Below are 25,702 nucleotides of genomic sequence, written 5' to 3' on the forward strand. Positions count from 1 at the left end.
TCACCTGGATACAGAAAATGTGTTAGTGGCAAAACCACTAGATAAAAATAGAAAAAAACTGAAAGACAGCAAGCAAATGCAGACACCATATCTATGGACAGGTAAGCTACTATACAATGATTTTTGTTCTTGGGTTCAGATATTGTAAAGTTTGCGGGTATTAGCAACTGTTGTAGTGCTCCAGGACTACATGCAAAGCAGTTTTTAAAATAAACAAAGTCGTCATTTTTGTCAGGGCAAACAAAACACTGCTTTTGCCAGCAAACGAAAATGGGTTAAAGTGGTAGTAAAGTCATTTTTACAATGTGATCTGATCCACATATGTGCAGCTCAGGCCACATTTACGGTCCACTCTGTGTGCCGCTGAGATGTGACTTCATGTGCATGCGCGGTAGTGACATTTCCCCCGACACAGCCAATCAAGCAGCTCGAATATCGCAAACCCGGAAGAAAGACTGGGCAAAGATGGGAGCTGCCGGGGACAAGGGAGAGTGGTGAGAGTACAGCGCTGGAGGGCTGCTTTCTCGGTAAGTATGTCATAATGTACTAGCATGCAGTGTATACTAGTACATTATGGCTTAAACTCTTTCAGGGGAACCCATTTGTTAAAAAACATTATAGACTTTACTACCACTTTAACTCCAGCAAAACAACAAAAATAAAAGTCCACTAATCTTCAGCACAAAATAACCTTTAACAGTGTATTACCATACAAATGTTTACTTGCAGCAAGTAACGCCCAACCCGAGCACTTTTAGGCAGGTCCCAGCAGATACGATGCACTCCAGACACTTGCCTGCTTTCCACTCATTACTAAAAACACCTGCCTTAGGAGCTTCCTGCCCTTAAAGGCTTCTTCCTGGAGGTAGGTTTTCACTTTTGAGACCACTTTTAGGCAGGTCCCAGCAGATACGATGCACTCCAGACACTTGCCTGCTTTCCACTCATTACTAAAAACACCTGCCTTTGGAACTTTCTGTCCTTAAAGGCTTCTTCCTGGAGGTAGGTTTACTCTTTTGAGACCAGAGTCCCCATAATCAGGCTTGGAGATTCTTTTGCACCCACATTTCTCTCAGCATCTCCAAATTATGGGTCCCAAATGAAGAATGATTAATCCAGAGAGGACAGCAAGTCCTCTGCTCTCTGATCAGACTACCCCGGAACCTAACACCATGTATGGGTGAGAACCCCTGAGTACACCAACTGCACACAAATCATTCCCCGTAAAGGGACCAAAACCCAAATATGGGCTTAATAAAGTGTCAATCTTGGCATCTTGTACAATATGCTTTAAAGGAGATGTACAGCCAAAGCTCGTTTGGCTGTACATATCCTATGGAACACAGATTTGTTCTGCACTCCTGTGACCAAATTTCAGCAGAGAGTGGTCTGAAGTCCACTCTCTGCTGATGTCACAGTAGTCGGTCCAGGCATCGCATCATCACGACCATGGAGTTGGGATCCACCAGGTGCCTGGACCGACACGCGGCTTATCGTCTCAGCGAGCCGCTGAAAGCCCGAGACAGCCGCTCCTCACCCCTCTACAGCCCAGCACTCCAATGAGCAAGGAGGGGACAGAGCAGAGAGCTGCTGACTGAGAGTCAGCAGCTCTCTGTTTGAGGAGCTGTCAGAACCGAACGATAGGCAGTGTTCAATCGCTCGCTTCTCAGTGCACAGGCGCCGGGGGACAGATGCAGCATCGGGCAGATGCTTCATCCATCTAGGTAAGTATAAATAGAGGGAAAAAAACAAACCCCATACTTCTCTTTTAATGCTTTTATCCACATACCATGGGAGATCCCACAGAAATAAACTAAGGAGTGGGCAACATCATGGCCAACAGGCCCACAAAAATACAAGGGTTAAGAAACCAGAAAAAATGCAGGCAACAGCTTTAAACACCTTGTGGACGAAATTTGCATCAGCTGAGGTCTCATCATCCACCTGATAAAACTTGGGGGAAACCTGTAAATAGAGGACCAAATGGCAGTCGTGCAAATCCAGGATACAGATGTTTAATGCTAGAAAGCCCATTAGACGCCAACAGACCTGGTGGAATGAACTCGGGCAGTAAAATGAGAACTCTTTCCTTTAAGGCACAAGCCCTGAAAATAGGTTGTCTGTCCCACCTGTAATTGATAAGATCCTGTGAGCAGCTATGTGTGATGATGGTATATGAATGCTGCAGGCACTGGTCACTCCCCTTTAGGTAGGTGCTGGTATACAAATAACGTGTTGAAGTGCTGCACATATAAATGGTCAATAGTGCAGGAAAAAATGTCTTTATATAAAGTTTGTGTAATTCGTTACTAATAATGTGAACTAAATATCAAATAAACACCAATTATATATACCGAAATTAGTAAAGTGCTGAATGGAATTGGTGTACCGCGAGTCCACAGTAGTGATGAAGCTCAATTACCCTTGTTCAATTAATGCTCCACTGGATGGTCCGCAGATGTCATTAATAAACAGATATAAGAATATAGGTGTTCCTTCCTTTAATATTTTCCCCTAAGGGTATGTGCTTACTTCAAGGGATAAATCAGTGCGCTTGGATTAATACAATGCTATCCTGGAATGCCACCATTCAGTGCTGGATGATTATCTCCCAGATAGATGTGTTTCCGATTAGCCATTCTAATGCTCAGCCATCCACATGGGGGACAAAATTGAGAAAATCCATAGTGCAAATAATGTAGATAAAAGGAATAGTTTTATTAAAAATCTAAAAACCACTCACGTGATACTGATGCTGCAGTCCATTTTCCAAAAAACATGAACATTTAGTTCAAATACGCCGCCGTTGCTATTCCTTTATCTACGTTGTTTGCACTATGGATTTATCCCTTGAGGTAAGCACATACCTTAGGGGGAAATATTAAAGGAAGGAACACCTACATTCTTATATCCGTTTATTAATGACATCTGCGGACCATCCAGCGGAGCGTTAATTGAACAAGGGTGATTGAGCTTCATCACTACTGTGGACACTACTGTGGATTCAGATCTTTCATTTTCAATCGTAATACGGATTCTATATTAGAAGAGACACCATACTTGTAATAATGTTGTATAGTCACTCTTCACGGTACACTAATTCCATTCAGCACTTTACATTTGGTCTAATTATTGATTTTTACTGACTGGTTTATATTTATTGATTGAGTATATTGAGGTAATTATTTTATTGGTTTTTATTGCACACCTATGGTTCACGTTACATCCAATACATATAGCACAACTAATTTGGGTATATATAATTGGTATTTATTTGATATTTAGTTCACATTATTAGTAACGAATTACACATACTTTATACAAAGACAATTTTTCCTGCACTATTGACCATTTATATGCGCAGCACTCCAACACGTTATTTGTCTGACCCACCTGGCAATGGTGGGGCAGGAGGTGAGGTGTCTTCTGGAGGGCCTATGGGTAAAACAAAAAATAACGGTTTTGCAAACAGAAGCAGTACACCCTGATAGCCCTGACATAATCAAAGCAGTGTAGGGAAACTTCTTTGGTGTGTTTTGGAGCAGTACAGAGAAAAAAAGAGAGGACAATTTCCTCACAGAAGTGGAAAGGAGAGACAACCTTGGGTAGAACACCAAGTCTCAAGACCACTTTGTCCCTGGGCAATACAAGAAAAGAATCTGCCAGCTCAGAAACATGCCTGTAGACAAACCACAGAATGGATCTGTTCGTTTGACGATGTTGAAGTGACCTGGACTGAAACTGGGTAAAGGGGCTACCATTAGGCCTGGAATAAGAGGCTACCATTAAAGCTTATAATATAATTGCCTTTAAAATCCCACAAAAGGGAGGATAAATAATGTGTTTACCATTAAAACATAGAACCCTCATGCAGACATTACATAGTTACATAGTTAGTGAGGTTGAAAAAAGACATCCGTCTATCCAGTTCAACCTATGATGTGTGTGTGTGTGTGTGTGTGTGTGTGTGTGTGTGTGTTTGCTGTTAACCGTACATTGTATACCCCTCTATGTTGTGGTCTTTAAGGTGCCCATCTAATAGTTTTTTGAAACAATCGATGCTCCCTGCTGATATGACTGCTTGTGGAAGAGAATTCCACATCCTTACTGCTCTTACAGTGAAGAACCCCCTACGTATTTTAAGGGTAAACCGCCTTTCCTCTAGTTTTAGTGAGTGGCCACGTGTCTTATTGTATTCCCTTTCTCTGAATAGTTTGTTCCTTATGCTAGGGTCGCCAGTACTGTATTTGTACATTGATATCATATCCCCCCTCAATCGTCTCTTGTCGAGAGAGAATAAGTCCAGTGCTTGTAGTCTTTCCTCATAGCGGATGTCCTCCATTCCCCTAATTATTTTTGTTGCCCTTCTCTGGACTCTCTCCAGTTCCAGCACATCCTTCTTGAGGAACGGTGCCCAGAACTGGACAGCATACTCCAGATGTGGCCGGACCAGAGTCTTTTAGAGTGGGAGAATAAATGGATTTTTGTAAAATCTTACCGTAAAATCCTTTTCTCTTAGCTCATTGACAGACGTAGTCCTCGGTGATACAGCACCTTCGGGTTATGTTGCCTCCACAGGAGCAGGACTAGACAGGAAATAAAAATGCTCTGGCCACACCCCAGGGGCAGTCCCCGAGGGTATATCCTCTCTCTCTCCGCCACAGCAAATCAGTTATGTCACAAAAGCAGTGCTTAGAGAATTTAACCCAACCCAACTCAAAAACAGAGGGGCGGGGACTACATCTGTCAATGAGCTAAGAGAAAAGGATTTTACGGTAAGATTTTACAAAAATCCATTTTTCTCTATCGCTCATTGACAGACGTAGTCCTCGGTGATACAGCACCTTCGGGAAGTCCCAGAGCAGTATCACAAATGAGGGGTGGGAAAATGGAAATCAAATCCCAATCTAGAAGGCCCAACCGGTGCCAACTAGAAGTTTACAATGCTCATCCTTAATGATGAGACTCAACAAAAAGAAATTTTTCAAACAGAAAAAAACCCTCGAGGTAGACCACCGGTCTCCTCAAATTGCGGCCTGCAAAACCTTGCGGCCAAATGAGGCATCCGCCGATGCCATCACATCAATTTTATAGAATTTTGTAAAGGTATGTACCGACGACCAGGTGGCCGCCTTACATACCTGGACCACTGATGCCTGATGGCGAAAGGCCCAGGAAGTACTGAGCGCTCGAGTGGAGTGCGCCCTAACAGGGAACGGAGGACTCTGACCCTTAATAGAATAAGCCTGTACCACCGTCTGTCTAATCCATTTGGCAATGGTCGCGGCAGATGCAGGCAACCCCTTTCTGGGGCCATCCGTGATCACAAAAAGTGAATCCGTCTTACGGAATGATTCCGTATCTTTCAGGTATACCCTGATTGCCCGAACCACATCCAAGGAATGCAACGCATGTTCCCGATGATGATTGGGCTGAGGACACAAGGAAGGTAGTACAATATCTTCATTCAGATGAAAATCTGAAACCACCTTAGGAAGAAAGGATGGCTTAGGATGAAGTACTACCTTATCCCTATGTATCACTAGGTATGGGGACTGGCATGATAATGCAGCCAGTTCTGACACCCTGCGAGCAGAAGTGATGGCCACCAAGAAGGCCACCTTCTGGGATAAAGTAAGCAAGGGAATCTCCCTGATGTTTTCAAAGGGAGGTTTCTGTAGAACCGACAAAACTAAATTAAGATCCCAGGGCGGTAAGGGCGCGCGGACTGGTGGAGCCAGGTGCCGCACCCCCTGGATGAAATTCCGCACCAAGGACTTGGTAGCTAAAGGTTTCTGAAAGAAGATTGCTAATGCTGAAACTTGACCCTTGATGGTGCTCAAGGCTAGTTTCTGCTCAACCCCTTTTTGCAAAAAAGCCAATATTAGAGTCACCGAATAGGTACGTGAAAGGAAATCCTAAAGATTCACACCACGCAATATACGTCTTCCATGTGTGATAATAGACCTTGCTGGAAGTCGCTTTCCTTGCTTAGGGTAGGAATGACTGAAGCTGACAACCCTCTGTCCTTCAGTACTTGGGTCTCAATGGCCAGGCCATTAAAACCAGCGACTGTAAAGCACAATGGTAAATTGGTCCTTGAGACCACAGACATTCCCTGAGACGAAGTTCCCACGGAACGTCTGCGACTAGCATGTCCAAGTCGGCCAGGCCGGCTTGACGAGGCCAGCCTAGAATTTCTAGGACCACTGGTGCTGACTGGATCTGAACCAGGCGTCCCTAGAGCTATCTGGCCCTGACCATCCGAGAAAGTCTGGTCGTTTTCTGTTCCCACACATTTATCAGATACCTGATTCCTATCAGGGAGGGTGATCTTTTCTGGTTGAACCTCAGGGACCGAAGTCACCCGGCTAGAGGCTTCTTGGTCTGTCTGGTCAACCAGATCCGATTCCTGTGGGGAATAGAGACTAATCTTAGGAAAAGGTAAAGGAAAAGATCTATTCAGGGAACGGTGACTACCGCTCCCTGTAGTACTTAAATGTTGGAAGGGAAGAATCGCACCGGTAGTAGTAGTCGATACTCGATCTAATGTCCTGAATACCGGTGAAAACGTCCCCCCACCCTCAACCCGGGTGGGGGCGCACCTTCAGGCTGTGTAATCCTTTGCTTCGGGTTTGGCTGAGTCGGTCCTCTGTTTGTCCGACCAGCCTTTCTTGAACCCTCCTGGAGGAGTCTTGCCTTTCCCGCTTGTTCCAGCCGGGCGTACAAACCCTTTATGGGCGGTAAAGAAAGGTCCTCGCTTGTTGCGAGGTCCCTTAGCTTTAGCAGCCTGTGGCAAGAAAGTGCTCTTGCCCCCAGTGGCATCCTTAATAATTTCATCTAGGGTGGCCCCAAATAGACGATTCCCCTGAAAGGGGAGATTCGTCAAGGTCTTTTTGGAACCTAGGTCAGCTGACCAGCATTTTAACCATAGCACACGTCTGAGGATTACCGCTGACATAGATGCATGCCCTAATAGGGGAGTAGTGTCCAAGGCTGCGTCACAGATAAACTGTAGCCCTTGTATAATCTGTTCCATCAAATCAGATGTTTCCTGGGGAATATCTTTTACCCTAAGGTCTTGGCGTACCAATCTCGCCCATTCCGTAAGTGTCTGGGAAACTAGACCAATCACAATTACTGGTCTAAATGCTGACCCTATCAGAGAGAAGATAGTGCGGGACTCTGCTTCCATCTTCCGATCCACCGGATCCTTAAAGGACGAAGTGTCCTCCACTGGGATAACCGTGGCTTTTTCAGCCTGGAAATAGGTGGATCCACCACTGGTGGTACCGTCCATTTCTTAATGAAGGATTCCTCAAATGGATAGCGTCTAGCAATACGCTTGGAAATCGTAAAGGTACGCTTAGAATGCTCCCATTCTCCTTTAATTTTATTACCAAAACACTTGGGTACAGGAAAAACCTTCACCGTTTTGATGGGCTTGTTAGTACCAAAGGGAATCTCTGTTTCAGTTGCCTCTGCCGGTAAAACCTCAAGTCTTAAGGTTTCCCGCACTGCCACAACTAGTGCGTCCACCAATGCTTCTTCCTGAATTATAGCGGGAGAAGGAACGTCCTCCTCACTGTCTGAGGGAGCTTTACCTGAGGTAACAGCCCTTGCAGAGGGACCTGCAGCTGCAGTGACCATCTCTGAATCTGAGTCAGAGGTGTCAGATAATATAGGGGTAGGCGGGGGTCGCTTCCTTGACCCCCGTCCCTGACAGGCTGCCTCCACCCGAGCCACCAAAGACTCCAAAACTGCTGTAAATGCATCCATACTCTGTGCACCGGCGGGTCCCGTGGCCCCCTCGAGGGAAACAGGTGGGGGAATTTGTGTGGCAGGGTCCATGATTACTCCAGTATACTTCCCGGATAATACAATTCAATTAAATAAAATAAATAAAAAAAACTCTTTTTTTTTTTTTTTTCAGACCCCCAGCGCCACAAAAGCCCCTTAGTGTTACCTGCTAGGGATCCCTATCGATCGAGAGAGAGAGAGATAGACCCCCAGGCTCACCACTTGATGCTCAGAGTTTAACTGCAACAGGTTACAGAGCTGTCTTCACAAACAGGAAGTCTTTTGGCTGGCTGCCCAGGAAGAAAGGAGGCGGCTCCGCCCCTCTGCACGCCTTCCGGCGCCTCCCCTAGCTCCACGAGGTGTTTGGATCACCTCAAACATGGCCGCCCCCATGCTGGAGACACGAGGCTACGCCAAAATGGCGGCTCGTGCGATCCAGCAAAAAAAAATGGCGGCGTACTGTACCGAATAGCGGTGTGCTGCAGGGCACACAACACCTTCTCTGCATGGGGATTTGGCGTGGTTGGCGGTACCGGCCCTGGCGGACCGCATGGCCGTTCGGAAGGCCTGCTATAGCTGGTGATTTGACTAGGAAGGCAGTCTACATGTCCGTGGCTTCTGACTGGTAGGTACCTTATTATTATCACAGTAAGATTCCCAGACTGCCACTGATTACAATCTTTTTAACATGTATACAATTAGATTGTTAGCTCCCAAACCAAGCCTCCTGGCTTTTTGCACATAAAATCACACTCAAAGTAGGGGGATCTGTGCCATGTTATAGGATAGAGGGGGACTCTATCTTACCATACAGAGAGGGGCCCGCGTTCACCACAAGACCCGTCAGGGGAAAAGGGGGAACATACTACTCACCATACCGGAACCATGCGGGCACCAACTCCTGACAGTACCCCTCTCCACCGGGGCGGGAGGGCTGTCGACCAATACGGACGCCGTGACTCATGGTCCTTGGCGTTTCAGCGAGACGTTTAACTCGCGGGGTCAGTCCCCCAGTGGGACTATGTCGCGGCCGACCCAGCGCGGAGCTATGGCCTGCACGCGCTCGTAGGCTGAACTGGGGTGACCACCGGATCTCAACATCCAGCCCGTTGCCCAGTTCAGCTTTCTTGCTTGAAGATCTCACAGGAACACTGGAGAAAAAAGCTGTCTAAAAAATCTTTTAAGAAAAAAATCTTGCCAGGACCGAAGATCCCAGCAAGGTATCTAGGTCCTTACTCCTGACTAGACAGAAAAAAACTGATTTGCTGTGGCGGAGAGAGAGATGATATACCCTCGGGACTGCCCCTGGGGTGTGGCCAGAGCATTTTTATTTCCTGTCTAGTCCTGCTCCTGTGGAGGCAACATAACCCGAAGGTGCTGTATCACCGAGGACTACGTCTGTCAATGAGCGATAGAGAAAATCTCTTTATTTCTGGAGTGAATCCCCTTTTTTATGCATCCCAGTATTCTGTTGGCTTTGCTTGCAGCGGCTTGGCATTGCATGCCACTGCCAAGCCTGTTGTCTACCAGTACCCCCAGGTCCTTTTCCATCCTAGACTCACCCAGAGGTTCCCCCCTAGTGAGTAGCTTGGTTTCTGGCACCCAAGGGCATTACTTTACATTTTTCAACATTAAACCTCATCTGCCATGTAGTTGCCCACCCCATTATTTTGTTCAAGTGAACTGAGGAGTGTCTTTTGGTTCTGATAGTCTATGTGTGGGAACTTAAGGAGGCTATTTTTGCTGATGGAAGGAAAACTCTGGCTTGGGCTGTGTCCAAGATTAGACCCAGGTATTTCAGTGAGGGCTGGTGGAAAGACTTTGAAAAGTTGATTAACCAGCAGAAAGCACTGAATCGTCTTTGAGAAGTTGGCAGACAAGGATACAAATTAGGAATCCTTCAGAAGACTTGAATCCCCTAAGTCCGCAGAAAGGCAATAATCAGGGAAATCCTACAGAATTTTGGTACCCGAAAAAAATCTGTTTAGAGATTTCAAGTCCAATATGGGTTGGATGCCTGAATTAGTTTGGTGACTGTACATAGGTTTGAATAAAAACTTCAGAACCCTTCTGCTGAAGGAACTGTGAGGAGGGGTAAAGGTAGAAATTATATTTTGTACTCCTTTGAAGCTGTAAATTGATAAGAGAGGTACGGGACATCCCAAATTCAGACTAGTGCAATTGCAAATAGACATTCCAAGGAGTAAAGGGCTTCTGGGTAGGCTTGGTGGACTTGGGGGTCCAAGTGACAAAAGGTACTAAGGCTTGGCTTTGTGGTTGAGACCTGGGGAGATCGAAAGGCCCCCTTGGTTAGTAGAGGTAGTAGCCGTAAGAGTAGGAGGCTTTTTCTTGTGGGGTAAGAGCACGTTTTCCCCAGTAACTTCCTTGATAACATTTTCAAGGGATTTCTCAAATAGATTGTTACTGTCAAAAGGCATGCATGTAAGGTGCATCTTACGAGCAGGATAAGCAGACCAAGCTTTTAACCACAAAATCCTGCAGATATGCACTATGCACAGATACATTCTAAAGACTTGACAAAGTACATTCTCTATAGAGTCAATACAAAACAATAATACTGCATATTTAATTTGGGTATACATGGGAAAATTATTTTTGACTTTGCCAGCCTCTTAGTTGCCACAGGGGCTTGTTTTGGCTGTGAAGAGTCAGGTGCTGCTAGGCAAAGCCTCATTTGCAGCGTGTATTTTAGGTAGTCAGCAGTGGAAAGGATCTGTCAAGAAGCCATAGCAAATGTGGCCCATAAAATTAATGGGTTAATATATCCTCTGCAACTTCCCCTACATTATCTGTTTCCCCATCACTTTCTTCCATTTCATCCTCAAACAGGTTTGGATGCCCCAACCCTGATTTATGAACAAAGTGAGGGGGGAGAGAGGAAGTGTAGCATTTTTGGCCCAAAAAAATTGAAGATTAAAGAAGTGTCAAAAGTTTTCTTAATATATTTCACATAGTGGCAGAAAAATTAGCTTTTGTCAGATAGGTCATATGGTGTGCATATGACATGAAGTTACAGTCAGAGGGGTATCAAAAAAGACATTGCTCTGGGACAAGGAAACCTCTATTACCCTGAGCGATGTTCTGAGTTTCCTTTAGACCCTCAGGAGAACGGGTGATATTTGGTCCTTTTGTCTCAATCCCTTTGTACCTGTGATCCACTGTTGCCCAAGTATGGGGGTCCCCGGCAAGGTACTCACGGAATAAGATGCGCAAGGTATGGGGTTTTAGGTGTCTAGAATGCAAGAGCTGATATAACCCAAGTGCTGAGTATGTCCCTGTGGCTGTCTATGTAATAGAAGGCAGCAGGAAGTACAGGAAAACACGTGGTGTGCATTTTCAGCGAACATGGTCGGTGGAAGTGCATCAGTAAGCAGATGTGTTATGACTACATCATCATAAAAATCCATCAAAGTTCACAATTACAATGGGAAGTAACACAAGGTGAATATCTCCCCATTCCTCTGTCTATGTGCATGTATTTTTTCTAAGCAGTGTGGGTTAATTGTACAACCGTGCTCCTACCATGGAGGCTCTGGAATTTTAGATTTAGGACCACAGTATATACAGAGGTCCCTTGGCATGGGCACTGTGGGTTACGCATATATTTGCAAATTTGTGCAAACAAAACCCTCCGTTTTAAACTTAAACTGTTAGACAGGGCCGATTCGGTTGTTTTGCAGGCTGGTCAGTAAGTGTGCTGGGAAAACTGGATTTTTGTCTTACTGTAAAATCCTTTTCTCTGATGTTCACTGACGGACACAGCTTCATATCTTCATTTAAAAGATGGGTTATGCTGCTCTTCCTAGGAGTAGGACACTAGGTGGAAAAGGGTTAAAGTAACAAAACGTAACTACGCCCATGGGGCAGTTCCAGGGGGTATACTCCCACTTCCTGCTCTAGGATCTCAGTTTTGTAGCAAGCAGTGTCAGAAGAATACATAACCCAACTCAACAGAGGGGTGGGTGCTGTGTCCGTCAATGACCAACAGAGAAAAGAATCCAGTTTTCTCTTTCGTTCATTGACGGACACAGCATCATATCTTCATTTGACGTATGGGACATCCCAAAGCAGTATCAGCATGAGGAGTAGGAAACAAACACAGCAGTAAACAATTCCCAACAGGGCTAAACTTAGCCAACCTGGTAAACCAGAGCTCACCTACCAGAAACAAACACCCTCAAGCGGCAGAAGTCTGCCACAGCGGCCTTCAAAACCTTGTGGCCAAATGCAGCATCAGCAGATGCAAAAATTTCCACCTTATAGAACTTGGTGAACGTGTGTACAGACGCCCAGGTGGCCGTCTTGTAAACCTGGACCACTGACGCCTGATGACGGAAGGCCCAGGAGGCACTAAGCGCCCCTGTGGAATGCGCCTTAACAGGGAAAGGAGGAACCTGACCCTTAATTGAATAGGCCTGCACCACCGTTTGCCTGATCCATCTGGAAATGGTCACAGCAGATTCAGCCTGCCCCTTACGAGGACCAGAATAAACAAGGAATAAAACAAGGAATCCAATTTCCAAATAGGCTCAGTTGCCATCAAGTACACCCTGATGGCCCGGACTACATCCAAAGAATGCAAAGCAACCTCTTTTGGATGCTTTAGCTTAGGACATAATGAAGACAACACAATGTCCTCATTCAAGTGGAACTCCGAGACGACCTTAGGAAGGAACGACTGACAGGGGTGAAGCACCACTTAATCCCTGTACACCACCAGATAAGGTGACCGACAGGACAATGCAGCCAGCTCCAAGACCCTGTGTGCTGAAGTGATAGCAACCGAAACAGCCACTTTCTGTGACGAGGTAAGTCGGGGAATTTCACTAATATTCTCAAAGGGCAGTCTTTGAAGAAACGACATTACCAGGTTAAGATCCCGTGGAGGCACCAGAGACCGCAGTGGAAGGGCCAAATGGCGAACTCCCTGCACAAACGTGTGAAGCAAGGAATTAGTTGCCAATGGTCTTTGGAAGAAAATTGTTAAAGCTGAAACCTGGCCCTTAATGGTGCCCAGAGCCAAACGCTGATCAACACCTCTTTGGAGAAACTCCAGCAAACATGATACCAAAAAGGCACAGGGGGGAAACACCCCTAGACTCACACAAAGTAATACACAATTTCCAACTCGATGGTAAATCTTCAGAGACATAAATTTCCTAGCATTTAACAGAGTAGGGATCACCCATTCCGACAACCCCCTATCCTGCAAAACCTGGCTTTCAATAGCCAGGCCGTTAAAGCCAGGGACCGTATAGCAGGATGGAGAATCGGTCCTCGAGTCTCTAAGAGGAAGCCACCAAGGGGCATCGGCTACCAGTCTTACCAGACCCACATACCAGGACCGACGAGGCCAGTCCGAGGACACCAGAATCACTGGAGTCCCTTCCGTCTCAATTCTGCGCAGAAGTCTCGACAGAAGTTGTATTGCAGGAAAAGCATAAATCAGATGATACCGGCCTCCAAAGGGCCAGCAGAGCACCTACGGCATCTGCCAGAGGATCCTGAGACCTTGCAACAAATCTTGGAACCTTCCGAATGAGATGAGAGGCCAACAGGTCCACATCGGGAGTCCCCCACCGGAGACACAGTTGCTGAAAAACTTCTGGCTGAAGGGACCATTCGCCTGGATACAGTGCCTGACGACTGAGGTAGTCTGCCTGCCAATTTTCCACCCCTGGAATGTGCACAGCAGAGAGGGCTGGAACAAGTTGTTCTGCCCACCTTGGAATATTGGCCACTTCTTTGGCTGCTAGGGCACTTTTTGTGCTCCCTTCGTGATTGATATATGCGACAGTCGTTGCATTGTCTGATTAAATCCTTATCGGACACCCCTGCAGACAATCCGTCCAAAGCCTGATCGCTCGAATTTCCAGGATGTTGCTCGGCAGACTGGACTCCTCCCGAGACCAGAACCCTTGGGCTGATTACGTACCCAGGACCCCTCTCTACCCGGACAAGCGTCTGTGGTAACCACTGTCCAGACCAAGGGGAGAAAGGATTTCCCTTGACGAAGCGCCAGGGAGCGGAACCACCAAATCAGAGACCTTCTCGCACCCCAACTCAACAGGATCAATTTGTCTAGAGACTGTAGATTCTTGTCCCATTTGGTTAGAATCCCCTTTTGCAGAATTCTGGTATGGAACTGAGCAAATTGAATGGCCTCGAAGGTGGAAACCATCAGGCCCAGCATCTGCATGCAAGTTTTGAGAGACGAACAGCTATTGGATAAAAGGAGCCGAATCACATGCTGCAACTTCAAGAGTTTCATTTTTGGGAGGAACACCCGGGCTGAAGCTGAATCCAGAGTCAGCCCCAGGAAGTCTAACTTGGTGGACGGGGTCAAGACTGACTTTTGAAAATTCAGAGTCCAGCCGAACTCCTGCAGAGTTTTCACCGTGATGACCAGACCTTTTTCAGGACAGATGACGATTCCGCCCTCAGAAGAAGATCGTCCAGGTACCCCAGTACCGAAATCCCCCGCTGTCTGAGCAAGGCTAACACTGGAGCCAACACTTTTGTGAACACCCGAGGAGCGGCGGTGAAGCCACAAATTGAGAGTGCTCTTCGCCTATGGCAAAGCGAAGGAAACGCTGATGTCAGATATAGATCGGGATTTGAAGGTAAGCGATGTTGATGGAGGCTAGAAAGTCCCCTTGAAGAAGAGAAGCCAAAACTGTGCAAATGGATTCCATTCTGAATTTTTGAACTCGCACAAAGTGAGAGATCCAAGGACTGGACGAACCTTCCCCTCCTTCCTGGGTACTGTAAAGAGGTTTGAATAAAATCCCTGAAAACGTTCCGACTCTGGAACTGGGACTATTACCCTTTGTGACAACAAATCCTGTACTTCTCCTAGAAGGCCTTGAAGCTGATCCGCGGACAGCCATCAATTAAAAGGGAAGAACCTCGCCAGGGGCAAAGATCGAAACTCGATCTTGTAACCGGACCAAATTAACTCGAGTACCCATTTGTCTTGGATGAACAAGGTCCATGGATCTGGAAAGAAACTAAGGCGTCCCCCCAGGTGAAGGAGGACGTGTCCATGATGCCAGAGGAGCCTGCCTTCGACTTACCACCCCAGGGTCTCTTGGAACCCACTGTGAAGGAGCAAGAGGATTTTAAACCCTTGTCCTGCGACCCTGTGGGACAAAAAGGTCGCTTGTGAGCCACAAAAAAAAAAGGACCAGGTTTGTGGCGAGGCTCTCTGTTCTTAGAAACCTGCGGAAGAAACGTGCCTCCCGTGAGGCCCTTTATGATCTCTTCCATGGGGGCTCTGAACAGACGGTCCCCTACAAAGGGAAGATCCGTCAGAACCTTTTTGGAGGCATGGTCCGCAGACCAACATTTTAACCAAATCATGCAGCGTAAAGTCATCGTTGTCACCGATGCCCTGCAGGCTAACGGGGCTGCATCCAAGGAGGCATCACAAATATATTGCAACCCCTGTATTACCTGGTCCATAAGCTCTGCCATTTCATGAGGATGCTGACCCACTTTCAAATCCTGGCGTAAAAGCTTTGCCCACTCCGTCAAGGTCTGAGAGACCAATGTTATGGCAAACTCCGGTCTTAGGATTGAACCCGCCACGGTAAAGAGATGGCGGACCAAGGATTCAGCCTGTCTATCAGCAGGATCCTTAAAGGAAGGAGCGTCCTCCACTGGTATTAACGTGACTTTATTCAGCCTAGAAACCTGAGAGTCCATCACCGGCGGCACTGTCAGTTTCTTTAAAAGGGAATTTTCAAAAGGATATATCCAAGCGAAAAGCGTAGGTATCCCAGGCATGCATTTCGGGGAACCCCAATGATTAGCAAGAATCTTGTCAAAATAGCCAGGGAAAGGAAACACTTTGATCACTCTGGATGGCCTGCAGGTGCCAAATTCCACCAGAGCAGCCGACACAGCATTGGCTGAGTCCTCCATTCTTAACACAATCAGTTCCTCTACAAGCGTTTTTTCTTGCACAGAGGTGGTGGAAGAGGAATCATATTCACTATCAGAGCATTCGAAGTGCGTAAACACAGACCCCATGGGGTGATTTGCGTCTGCGGTGGCCAAATCAGCCTCAGAGTCTGAAGAGGCAGAGGAAACAGCTGAAAACGGAGGGCGCTTTTACCAGGTCTCTTTTGTAAGACCATGTCCACTTTAGACACTAAAGATTGTAGGACCGCCGTCATGGCTGCCATAGCAAAGTGGGACCCTGAGGACCCCCCCCCCCCTCTGAGAGTGGGTCCGGTGGGGAGACATGTTCGGCAGGCTCCATGACACCCTGGTGCCAAAATGGGAATGCAGTATAAGTTTTACAATAAGTTGTAAAAATAACCCCAAAATAGCTGATCCCCGTGGAACTACAGGTCCCAGAACACTTCAATATAAAATCAGGCAGGGAGATACTGCCCCAGGACTCACCACCAACCGTGTCTCAGCAGCAGCCGGGAGAGAGGGGAATTAGCGCCAACAGCCTGCAGAACGCCAATCTGAAAGGAGGAGGATCGGCAGTGCTGTCACTAGAGGCCGTCCGCTGAATACCGCTCTATGCGGCTACAAGAAAACGGCTGCCGCATCTGCTAATACAGACAGATCCATCAAAACATGGCCGCCGTTCTCCGAGAAAATGGCCGCCAAACGGCTGCACATGTATCTCCAACAAAATAGCAGCACTGCCTGCGAGCGCACAAAGCAACTGGAGCAATTACATAGCAAGGGGGCCTGATAGAGACCCCCATAGCACAAAACACCCCCCAACCAACACCCGGCCGCCAGCGACTCTGACCACCTGACAGGCACCGATCACCTCCCCTCACTGAGGTGACCTTCCATTAACCAAGTTAATATCACCTGTACCAGGGTTGGGGGGGGGGGGGGAGGGAGAGAGCCCATGTGGGTGAACCCAGCAAGAGAAAAAAGGGTAGGGGTGGGCAGGGTATCTTGAAGACCAACCGACCCCGGGAGGGGCCCACATATACCCCAAACTTCCCGAGGGAGAAAGGGGGACTTTACTCACCATACCATTGGAACTTGGCGGGAGTCACTCCAGGCAGGATACCTCCTCATGTCGGAACAAGGGGTGCTGCGTGCCCAAGGAATGCTGCGATTTTGACTGCGATCAAATCTTGTCCATCCTTGCGAGATGTCCCACTCGCGGGCCAGAACATGTCACGGCCAACCTAGCGCATAGCTGAGTTTTGCACGCACTCTCTGGCCAGAATGGGATGACCATAAGGATCTAGAATGTCCGGTGCGTCACCCAGTCCGGCAGTGGATTGTAGTTCTCACAGGAACAAATTGATTGTAGAAGAAAAATAACAATACAGTAAAAGGAAAAAAGTTCAGTTTAAAAAAGGAAAAAAACGCCAGGACCAGAGATCCCATCAAGGAGCTAGGCTTACTCCAGAAAAAAACGGATTCTAGAGCAGGAAGTGGGAGTATACCACCTGGGACTGCCCCCTGGGCGTAGTTGTTTTGTTAACTTTGTTAACCCTTTTCCGCCTAGTTTCCTACTCCTAAGAAAAGCAGCATAACCCATCTGTCAAATGAAGATATGACACTGTGTCTGTCAATGAACAAAAGAGAAGTAAAGATTTGAGATTGCCCTTTCATGTGTACCTTGCTGGAAAGGCCAGTTATAGATTGGGGGTGGTTGCCAATTTTTTGTACAGTTGGGTGCAGGGACGCACAGGATGTCTTTGCTGCCATTGGGCTCTTGCTGGGCATCACGTGTATCCCTGTGCCTTCAAGGAAGGTTGGGCTCCCTCCAGGCATACCTGCCCTTAATGTATCTATTCTTAGAAGTGCTTCTTCTATGGAGGCTCTGGAATGTAGACTTAGGACCACAGTATATACAGAGGTCCCTTGGCATGGGCACTGCGGCTTACACACATATTTGCAAATGTGTGAAAACAAAACCCTCTGTTTTTATCATAAACTGTTAGACAGGGTCAATTTGGTTGTTTTGCAGCCTGGCTGGTAAGTGTGCTGGGTAATCTTTTGTTTGTGATAAGCACTGTGGGTTGTCTAATAATGTCCAGGAACTGGTCCCAAAATTCAGGGAAACACTGACTTACCTTACCTATGTTCCTGGGCCCATTAGCGGTCCAGGCTTTGCCCATCATGGTAGGCATACCTCGAAGGAGCCTTCAGGGACTGGGATCTAAAGCGACCCAGGCCCAGGACCTATATAGTACCCTGTGGTTAACCTTGCTGCGTTGTCTGTATTGTGATCATGTTTTGAGATTTCCTTCGATTTTTTGGAATAAAGCTTTTCTTCCTCTGCAATCTGGAGTGCGGCCATTTTCTCTCTCACATTGGATATTACGTTCAGACCATGGACTGGACCAGCAACCATTCATCAGAGGGAGGTTTACTTCACCTGGAGTGGCACTGCCTTTCCATTTCATTGTATGTTGTACCATGTACTTAAATAAAAAAGTATCCTGCTCTCTTTATACTGTTTCCTTTGTGTGAAATACCTGTTTTTTGTCATTTCCTCTGCTTTTCCAATAAAATCTCAACACACTAAGCATAGGAACACAGCATGGTTAGTTTTATGGCTGTGATGGGAACTCAGCCTACTCTCTAATGATTACACTTGTGCTGAAATTACCCCCCCCCCCACCCCACCCATTCATTGGGAAGATCAGTGTGTTTCTCCTTATGCAGCTGAGAACACAGGGTATATGATCAGTAATAAAAAAAAAAGGAAAACATTTATTTATAATTTTTTTTTTTAGATTTGCACACAAATGTTTTGTCTTTCATTTCTATTTTAAACTGGATGGGTTGTTTTACAATCTGAAGGTTCACATATACTTTAATATTATCATCACGTGTATTCACTGCACAGTAATCGGGAATCAAATCTTTTTTCTATAAAAGCTGTTTTATAAGGTGTCCCCCTGTTTCCATCTGCTTGGTACACATGGACAAACCTGGTCTGTGGCAAATCTTTCCCATCAATATGCTAATAGCTGAGCAGCCAACAATCAGGGAAAAAAGCTCTGGCCATTGTTAATCATCAAGATATAATGAAAAAGATAGATACAGAGTCTTTGAGGATAATACACTTCATATTTTCAACACTATCAGCCTTCTACAAAGAGCAAACCAAGAAAAGTTAAACCGTTGCCAAGAGGGTTTTGTTTTGCCTTTCTCTGGGTTAAAGATGAAGGGGTTGTGAGATGCTGAACCTAATGGGCATTGGGGTTTTTTAAACTGTGCAGTGATATCTATGCCTTGCCAACACATGCTGCTTATTCGATTTAAAAGAAAAAGTGGGTGTCACCAGAGCTATGGGCTCTCTATTGCCCCAATGAGCCCATGCCTAAAGTGGGAACAACCCAGGAGGTGGGATTTTGAAGGTGGGGTTCACTTGGTGTGTTTAGATAAACAATAATACAAGGCGGCAGATAAATAAAATACAAAAAGTTTATTGATACAATGTCATAGTAAAATCAAATCACAATAGTGATGTTCAATATATATGCATGGATATACAATATTCCGACAAGAGAACCGTATCTTGTAGTGCTGGGGTCACATATGTCCGACATGTTTCACCATCAATATATAGGCTTCCTCAGGGACATTTAGAAACTGGTGACGTCAAAGAGGGTTCAATAGTCATATCCGGGCCATAATAAATACATCTATCCTAAGAGGCAGGTGCTGTGCATCCCACATGGGAGTGTTACTCCTGGACAAAGTCCAGCTGGACACGTCCTCCCTGAATGACAGGAACCGGACAATACCGGACCACAGAAAAAATATGGGTATTTTAGCGACATCGGTAGCGGTACATCCAATCGCGCCACAGTAGTCGTGGCCACTTTGTCCCGGAGTAATACTCCCATGTGGGATGCACAGCACCTGCCTCTTAGGATAGATGTATTTATTATGGCCCGGATATGACTATTGAACCCTCTTTGAGGTCACCAGTTTCTAAATGTCCCTGAGGAAGCCTATATATTGATGGCGAAACATGTCGGACATATGTGACCCCAGCACTACAAGATACGGTTCTCTTGTCGGAATATTGTATATCCATGCATATATATTGAACATCACTATTGTGATTTGATTTTACTATGACATTGTATCAATAAACTTTTTGTATTTTATTTATCTGCCGCCTTGTATCATTGTTTATCTAAACACACCAAGTGAACCCCACCTTCAAAATCCCACCTCCTGGGTTGTTCCCACTTTAGGCATGGGCTCATTGGGGCAATAGAGAGCCCATAGCTCTGGTGACACCCACTTTTTCTTTTAAATTGTATATGTACTAGGGATGTGGTGTAGACTCACTTGGTTTATTGGCATTAAAGTTTGGCTTTCAGAATTATTCACATGCTGCTTATTGTGCAATCCACAGCAGCCAGAACCCAGGGGGCACACAGAGGGTTACCGGGAGAAAAGTCTGTACTGTGTAATTTCCCCTCTCCCTCTCTGCTTCCAGCATTACCAACTGCATTGAAGCTTCCAAAACCGGTATAAATCTGATTGGTAGTGGTGAGAACACATTTAATATAGTTGTTTTTTTTTTTTGTTTTTTTTACACAAGGCTTCTGTAGACAGGGAAAGCAAAAGGACTACAGAGGGTATGTTTAGAAATTCTTGTCCAGTATGAGAAGTAGGTGTTCACGGATCATTAGATTACCAACAAAATACGTAGTTATGCCTTTTTTCCAATTTGTGTTCTTTTAATGAGGCATTATAATGTTTAATCTTTAGTAACCCATGGCAGCAAATTAAATTTCCATGTTTTGGTGATATTGGCAATAGAGGACTTCAGATTTTAAATGGACTAATGCATTTTGTTTATATTACCTTTCGCAGGGCTTTTTGAATTATGCCCATTATTGTATATTGCTAACTAATACATCTTAGAATCAGGTGAATTACGGTTACACAACTGCCCTTTATTGAAAGCAAACAAGCAAGTCATTGTTACAAATACAAAGCCCACCACCAAGCTATGAGAGCAGAAAGCACACTGCCGAGCAGAACAGACACGGGCTTATGGAGAGGCTTCTGTGCAAGCTTTACCTGTCCTTTGTCACACAGAGAATTCTCCAAGTCTTCGATTTTGGCCTGATATCGCAGCAGATCAGCCTGGAGCTGTTCCCGAGTCTGCAGAGGATGAAATTCGATCAGTAATTAACTCCATATACACAAATGCTGGAGACATTAAAGGAAGTCTGTCTGGAAAGAAATATAAGAGCTGCAATCGCTAACATTTTAGCGAGTGTGAGTTCTTGGCCTATCATATATCTTCCAGCTTCACTGCCTAGTGCAGGGTTTCTCAACCAGCGTTTTATGGAACTCTAGGGTTTCCCTAGAGGTTGCTAGGGGTTCTTTGAGTAATGAACAATTTCTGCCACTCACACCATTGATCTTTGTAGCTATATGTAAGAGGGCAATTCCTTCCAATGACTACAAGTGTAAGGAGCATTCTTTCCACTGACCATCACACTAATGTATCATGAGTTGTAGATGAAGTCATTTTTAGCAGGGGTTTCCTGGGGCCGAAAAGTTATTTCTAGGGTTCCTCTGTGTTGAAAAGGTTACGAAAGCCTGGTCTAGTGGGTCAATGACCCGAAACAAACATATGCATATCAGACTTTCCAACACCTGAAATGCATGGCTTGAATTAACAAGTCAGCAATGGTGATTTATTATTTCTATTTTCACTGCTTCCTAAAAAAAAATGTAATATTTAAACTTAGGGACCTTTCCACAAATATATTTTTTTATGTTTTTAGTTTCAGTTTACAACATGTCAATGTGCATTTCTGACATTTAGGCTTATGCTATTAGGCAAGTAAGATTGGTTATAAACAAATAAAATAGACTGAAGAACTAGGTAAGGGAGGAGGATAAAGAAAATTGCTTTCCATGTGCTCTGTTACCACCATACATGTGCGGTGTACAAAAAAAAAGAAGGTTAACAGACATGGAGTGAACAAGCACATACTAAAATATGCCAAGGACACTCAAATGGAAGAATATTGACCCCATATTTTATTAGATGATTATGGACTGAGGAGAGGAGTCTTTTCATAGATTGAGCAACCTATAATTTCTCTTGACAGTTCATTGAATGGTTGGTTCAGGTCTTCATCTTGCTGAAATTGAGCAGCTGGCTGAAGAAGTCCAAATATGGTTACATAAACATTGAGCAGAATTTTTTAAAAGCTAGTGATATACTTTGCTATATCATATATGTATATGCCAAGTAACGTGCAAGTCTAACACATGCAGCTATTTTTAACTTTTAACAGAGATCAAAGTACCCCCCCCCCCCCCAACCATGCCTTCACCTGCAAAAAGACAGTACCATCTTTTTTTAGGCATTCAGTTTATTTCAGGGTCAGAATCTACTTCCTACACTGAGAAGGTGGCTCCATAAAGACACAATTACATGAATCCTGATGTCTGTGCAATTCTTTGGTGTATTCACAAATATCTGACACAGATCAGCTCCTACTGCAACCTCTCACCTTGTGACCTATTACAAAATTGCATGGTACAGTTGATGGTACAATACAAGGTAAATTGTATGGCACATTACAAGGTACATGGTCGTTTGGGACAGAAGCAGAAGATACTGTTCATCAAACCCAGTAGCCCACAACTTAATACATAGGAGATGTTTCTGGATGCATGAATTCCAAACTTTATTTATATAGATTTCTACAGAAGGTATCATTGATGATAGTATAGGAGAGTCTGGGAGCGTTATTCCACATAGGAACATATAGTGGATATAAAAAGTATATATACCCATTAAAATGTCAGTCTTCTGTGATGTAAAAAAACGAGACAAAGATGAATCTTTTCAGAACTTTCTCCACCTTTAATGTGACCTATAAACTATGCAACTCAAATTGAAATCTTTTAGGTGGAGGGAAGTAAAAATAAAAAACGAAAATAGTGTAGTTACATAAGTGTGCACCCCCTTAAACTAATACTTTGTTAATCAGAGGCACGTCAAAGGATGGCAAGTGTGTACTGACTCCTATTTAACATAAGTTTGAATGTGATTGCTCAATTGTGAACACAGCTACATCCCCGGTTATAACAGGGTGTGCACACTTATGCATCCACATTATTTTAGTTTTTTTAATTTTTACCCCCCCCCACCCCACCTAAAAGATGTCAGTTTGTTTTTCAATTAAGTTATACAGTTTATAGGTCACATTAAAGGTGGAAAAAGTTCTGAATTGATTAAGCTTTGTGTAATTTTTTTACATCACAGAAACCTGACACTTTAACAGGGGTGTGTAGACTTTTTTAATCCACTGTAGGTAACTGATGATATTGTACACTGGAGTTCCAACTCCCAGCATTGCATGCAAACATGTCTGAACTCAAGGGCTATTAAAGAGAACCGAAAAAGATACATTTTACAGTGTTAGTGCCGGTTCACACTAATACGACTTGTCAGGCGACTTGGTCAGCCTGGCAAGTCGTGCACCGTCGCGGCCCATTGAGTAGTACAGGATCGGTACTAATAGGAGCGACACAAGTCGCTCTGACATAGAAAAATGGTCCTGTACTACTTCGGGGCGACCTGGAGGCGACTTGCATTGACATTCATTTTATGAAGTCCGTGCAAGTCGCGCCGACTTCACAGGTCCCCCCCTAAGTCGGAGCGACGTAGTAGTAGTAGTGTGAACCGGCACTTAAAGCCCCTTCAACAGATCCTTCCAAATTTAGAAATATGTGTACCCCCCATATATGGCATTTAGTAAAAATTTTCTTTCCAAAAATACAGAAAAAAGTTTTAAAGTAAAGCTAACTTTTCAACCCTTCTACCCCCACTGCCAATAAAAAGAGACGACCGCATCCTTCTACAACTCATTTAGATATACATAAAGCACTGCATTGGCACATTTTTCTGGTTCTGGTGTCAATGGGCATGGAGCATACAAAAATAGTCTCTTCAAAAAAGTACTTAAAATTAAAAGAGGACTGCATGAAAATACTTTAAAATTAGGAAGTTCCTATTTTCTTCCATTAAAACCCTTGGCAACAATAAACAAAGTGTGTTAAAAAACACAAGAACAGATGTCATTTAGGAAAAGCAAAGTAAAAATGATCCGTAAGTAACAGCAGTAGAGATTGTAAGTAAATCCCATCTTTTCCAGTAAAGTTACAGTTTCCCAATCCCCTATTACCTGGTGAATCTCCTTAATCACCAATAGGGGATTTTGGAAGTTGGGTCAATGATGACACAGTAAAGGTTGGGATGCTTATAACGTCAGCTGCTGCTGTCTCTGGATTTCTGCAGAAAGCAGGTATTCTTTATACATTTTATTTGAAAATCCTCTTATAAGTGCATTGAAAAGCTTCTGTAAAATAGGACACTTCATACATCCATACACCCACTCCTACAATCCTCAATCCATTGCTGCACTCAAAGTTTTTACATTCTATAGCAATTAGGAGACTGACAGGAGGAACCACAGAATGCCCAAAGGATGCTAAGTTTCAGCACACCCAGAAGTGTATTAAATGGGGAGATCCCTTATGTGGCTTGGCACAACAAAACAAATTCTAGCAATGGGAGCAAGGACAGACATGTATGAAGTGTCTTCTTTTGCAGAATTCTATTTATTGTATTTTTTTAAAGCAACGAGATTGCTTTCAAATATCAACTGTTCCTTTACTGCGTACTAAGAATTGATAACATGGTTGTGTTTTACAGAAACAAGTTCTAGACTTTCAATCGTTCAAAAAGAGAAAGTTTAGTCCAACAAACCTACCCTTGCTTCTCTTTCTGCATCCAGGGTTCCCCCTACTTGCTCTTGGAGTAAGGCATAGGCTCTCTGCAGCGCCTGGTACTCGCGTGTCAGCTGACGAAACCTTAAATCAGCCTCCTCTTTAGGGGTGCTCTTGAAGAAGAAATAAACATTTCGCATGATATGAAAATGCTTTTCCTTATTATCTGGATCAATTTAACAATTAGGCAAAAGAGGCGTGTGCCTATAGGTGACAGAGGCAGAGAGGCAGATTTTCAGTGTATAATAATAGACAGCACATTCATCCCATCATTGGAAGGAATAATCATTTCATACAATGTATTTACACATTATCAGAACATATTAGGTAGAGTGAGGACCAGGAAAGCAAGGAATTTTCCTGTGTTAAATAGGTGTGGGTAATACAGGTTTCAGTGATACAAGTCAAGCCCTGTCATCATACTGTTTAGGAATACTCTAGGTTGCTAAAATATGATCTGCACCTCACAGGTCTATAAATAATAACACAATTGCTGTTTTTTTTGCAAAATAAACTTAGATTCAGATTTGTTTTAGAAGACATGGGGTGGGTACATTCAATGTCACTGTGCCATTGAGCTATACTGGGGATTCCGTATAGATGCAATGCAAATGCATGTTGGGCTGAATTAGTATCTTATGAATTGACAGATAACATTCTCTGAAGTCTCTACACCAGCCATTCTCAACAAGGGTGCGATGGAATCCTAGGTTTCCTCAAGAGGTTGCTAGGGGTTACTTGAGCTGCAGAAGATTAAGTGCCGGTACACATTTGGGCTTGCGAACTTTCAGATCGCACTGCGATATGCGATTGCAACTGGGGGTGTCGTTAACTTTTAATTGACACCCCCTGTGTATCACATACGGCAGTGTGAACTGCCAGAGGTGCGGATGCGATGCGGGATCACGCTGCATATTCGCAGCGTTCCCGCATCGCACAAATGTGAACCGGGACTGATTTCCTATTTGAAGGTGACTGCATAGTTCCAGGGCCAAAACCACAAGGCAGATACAGCAGCATTACACCACTGGTCTTTTTAGCTGTCGTGGGGGCAGTCTTCCTCCTGGCCACCAATAATGGGCATTATTCCATTTGG

The 25,702-nt window shown here is 44.8% G+C and overlaps 1 protein-coding gene across 7 annotated transcripts in view; it reads right to left on the reverse strand.

Annotated features, from left to right (window-relative positions):
* The window catches only part of JAKMIP1 (janus kinase and microtubule interacting protein 1), a 292,916-nt gene that overhangs the window by 53,531 nt on the left and 213,683 nt on the right, over nucleotides 1-25,702 (reverse strand). For all 7 annotated transcript variants that reach the window (XM_082266556.1, XM_082266551.1, XM_082266553.1 and 4 more), the window contains exons 10-11: nucleotides 24,591-24,719; nucleotides 20,869-20,952 (exon numbers count right to left, since the gene is read on the reverse strand). In XM_082266556.1, coding sequence (XP_082122682.1) covers nucleotides 20,869-20,952; nucleotides 24,591-24,719 — 213 coding nt within the window. The remainder of the gene's footprint in view (nucleotides 1-20,868; nucleotides 20,953-24,590; nucleotides 24,720-25,702) is intronic.

The sequence above is a fragment of the Pelophylax lessonae genome (genome assembly GCF_965119305.1).
Source record: "Pelophylax lessonae genome assembly, chromosome: 1".
In the NCBI taxonomy this organism is placed as follows: Eukaryota; Metazoa; Chordata; class Amphibia; order Anura; family Ranidae; genus Pelophylax; species Pelophylax lessonae.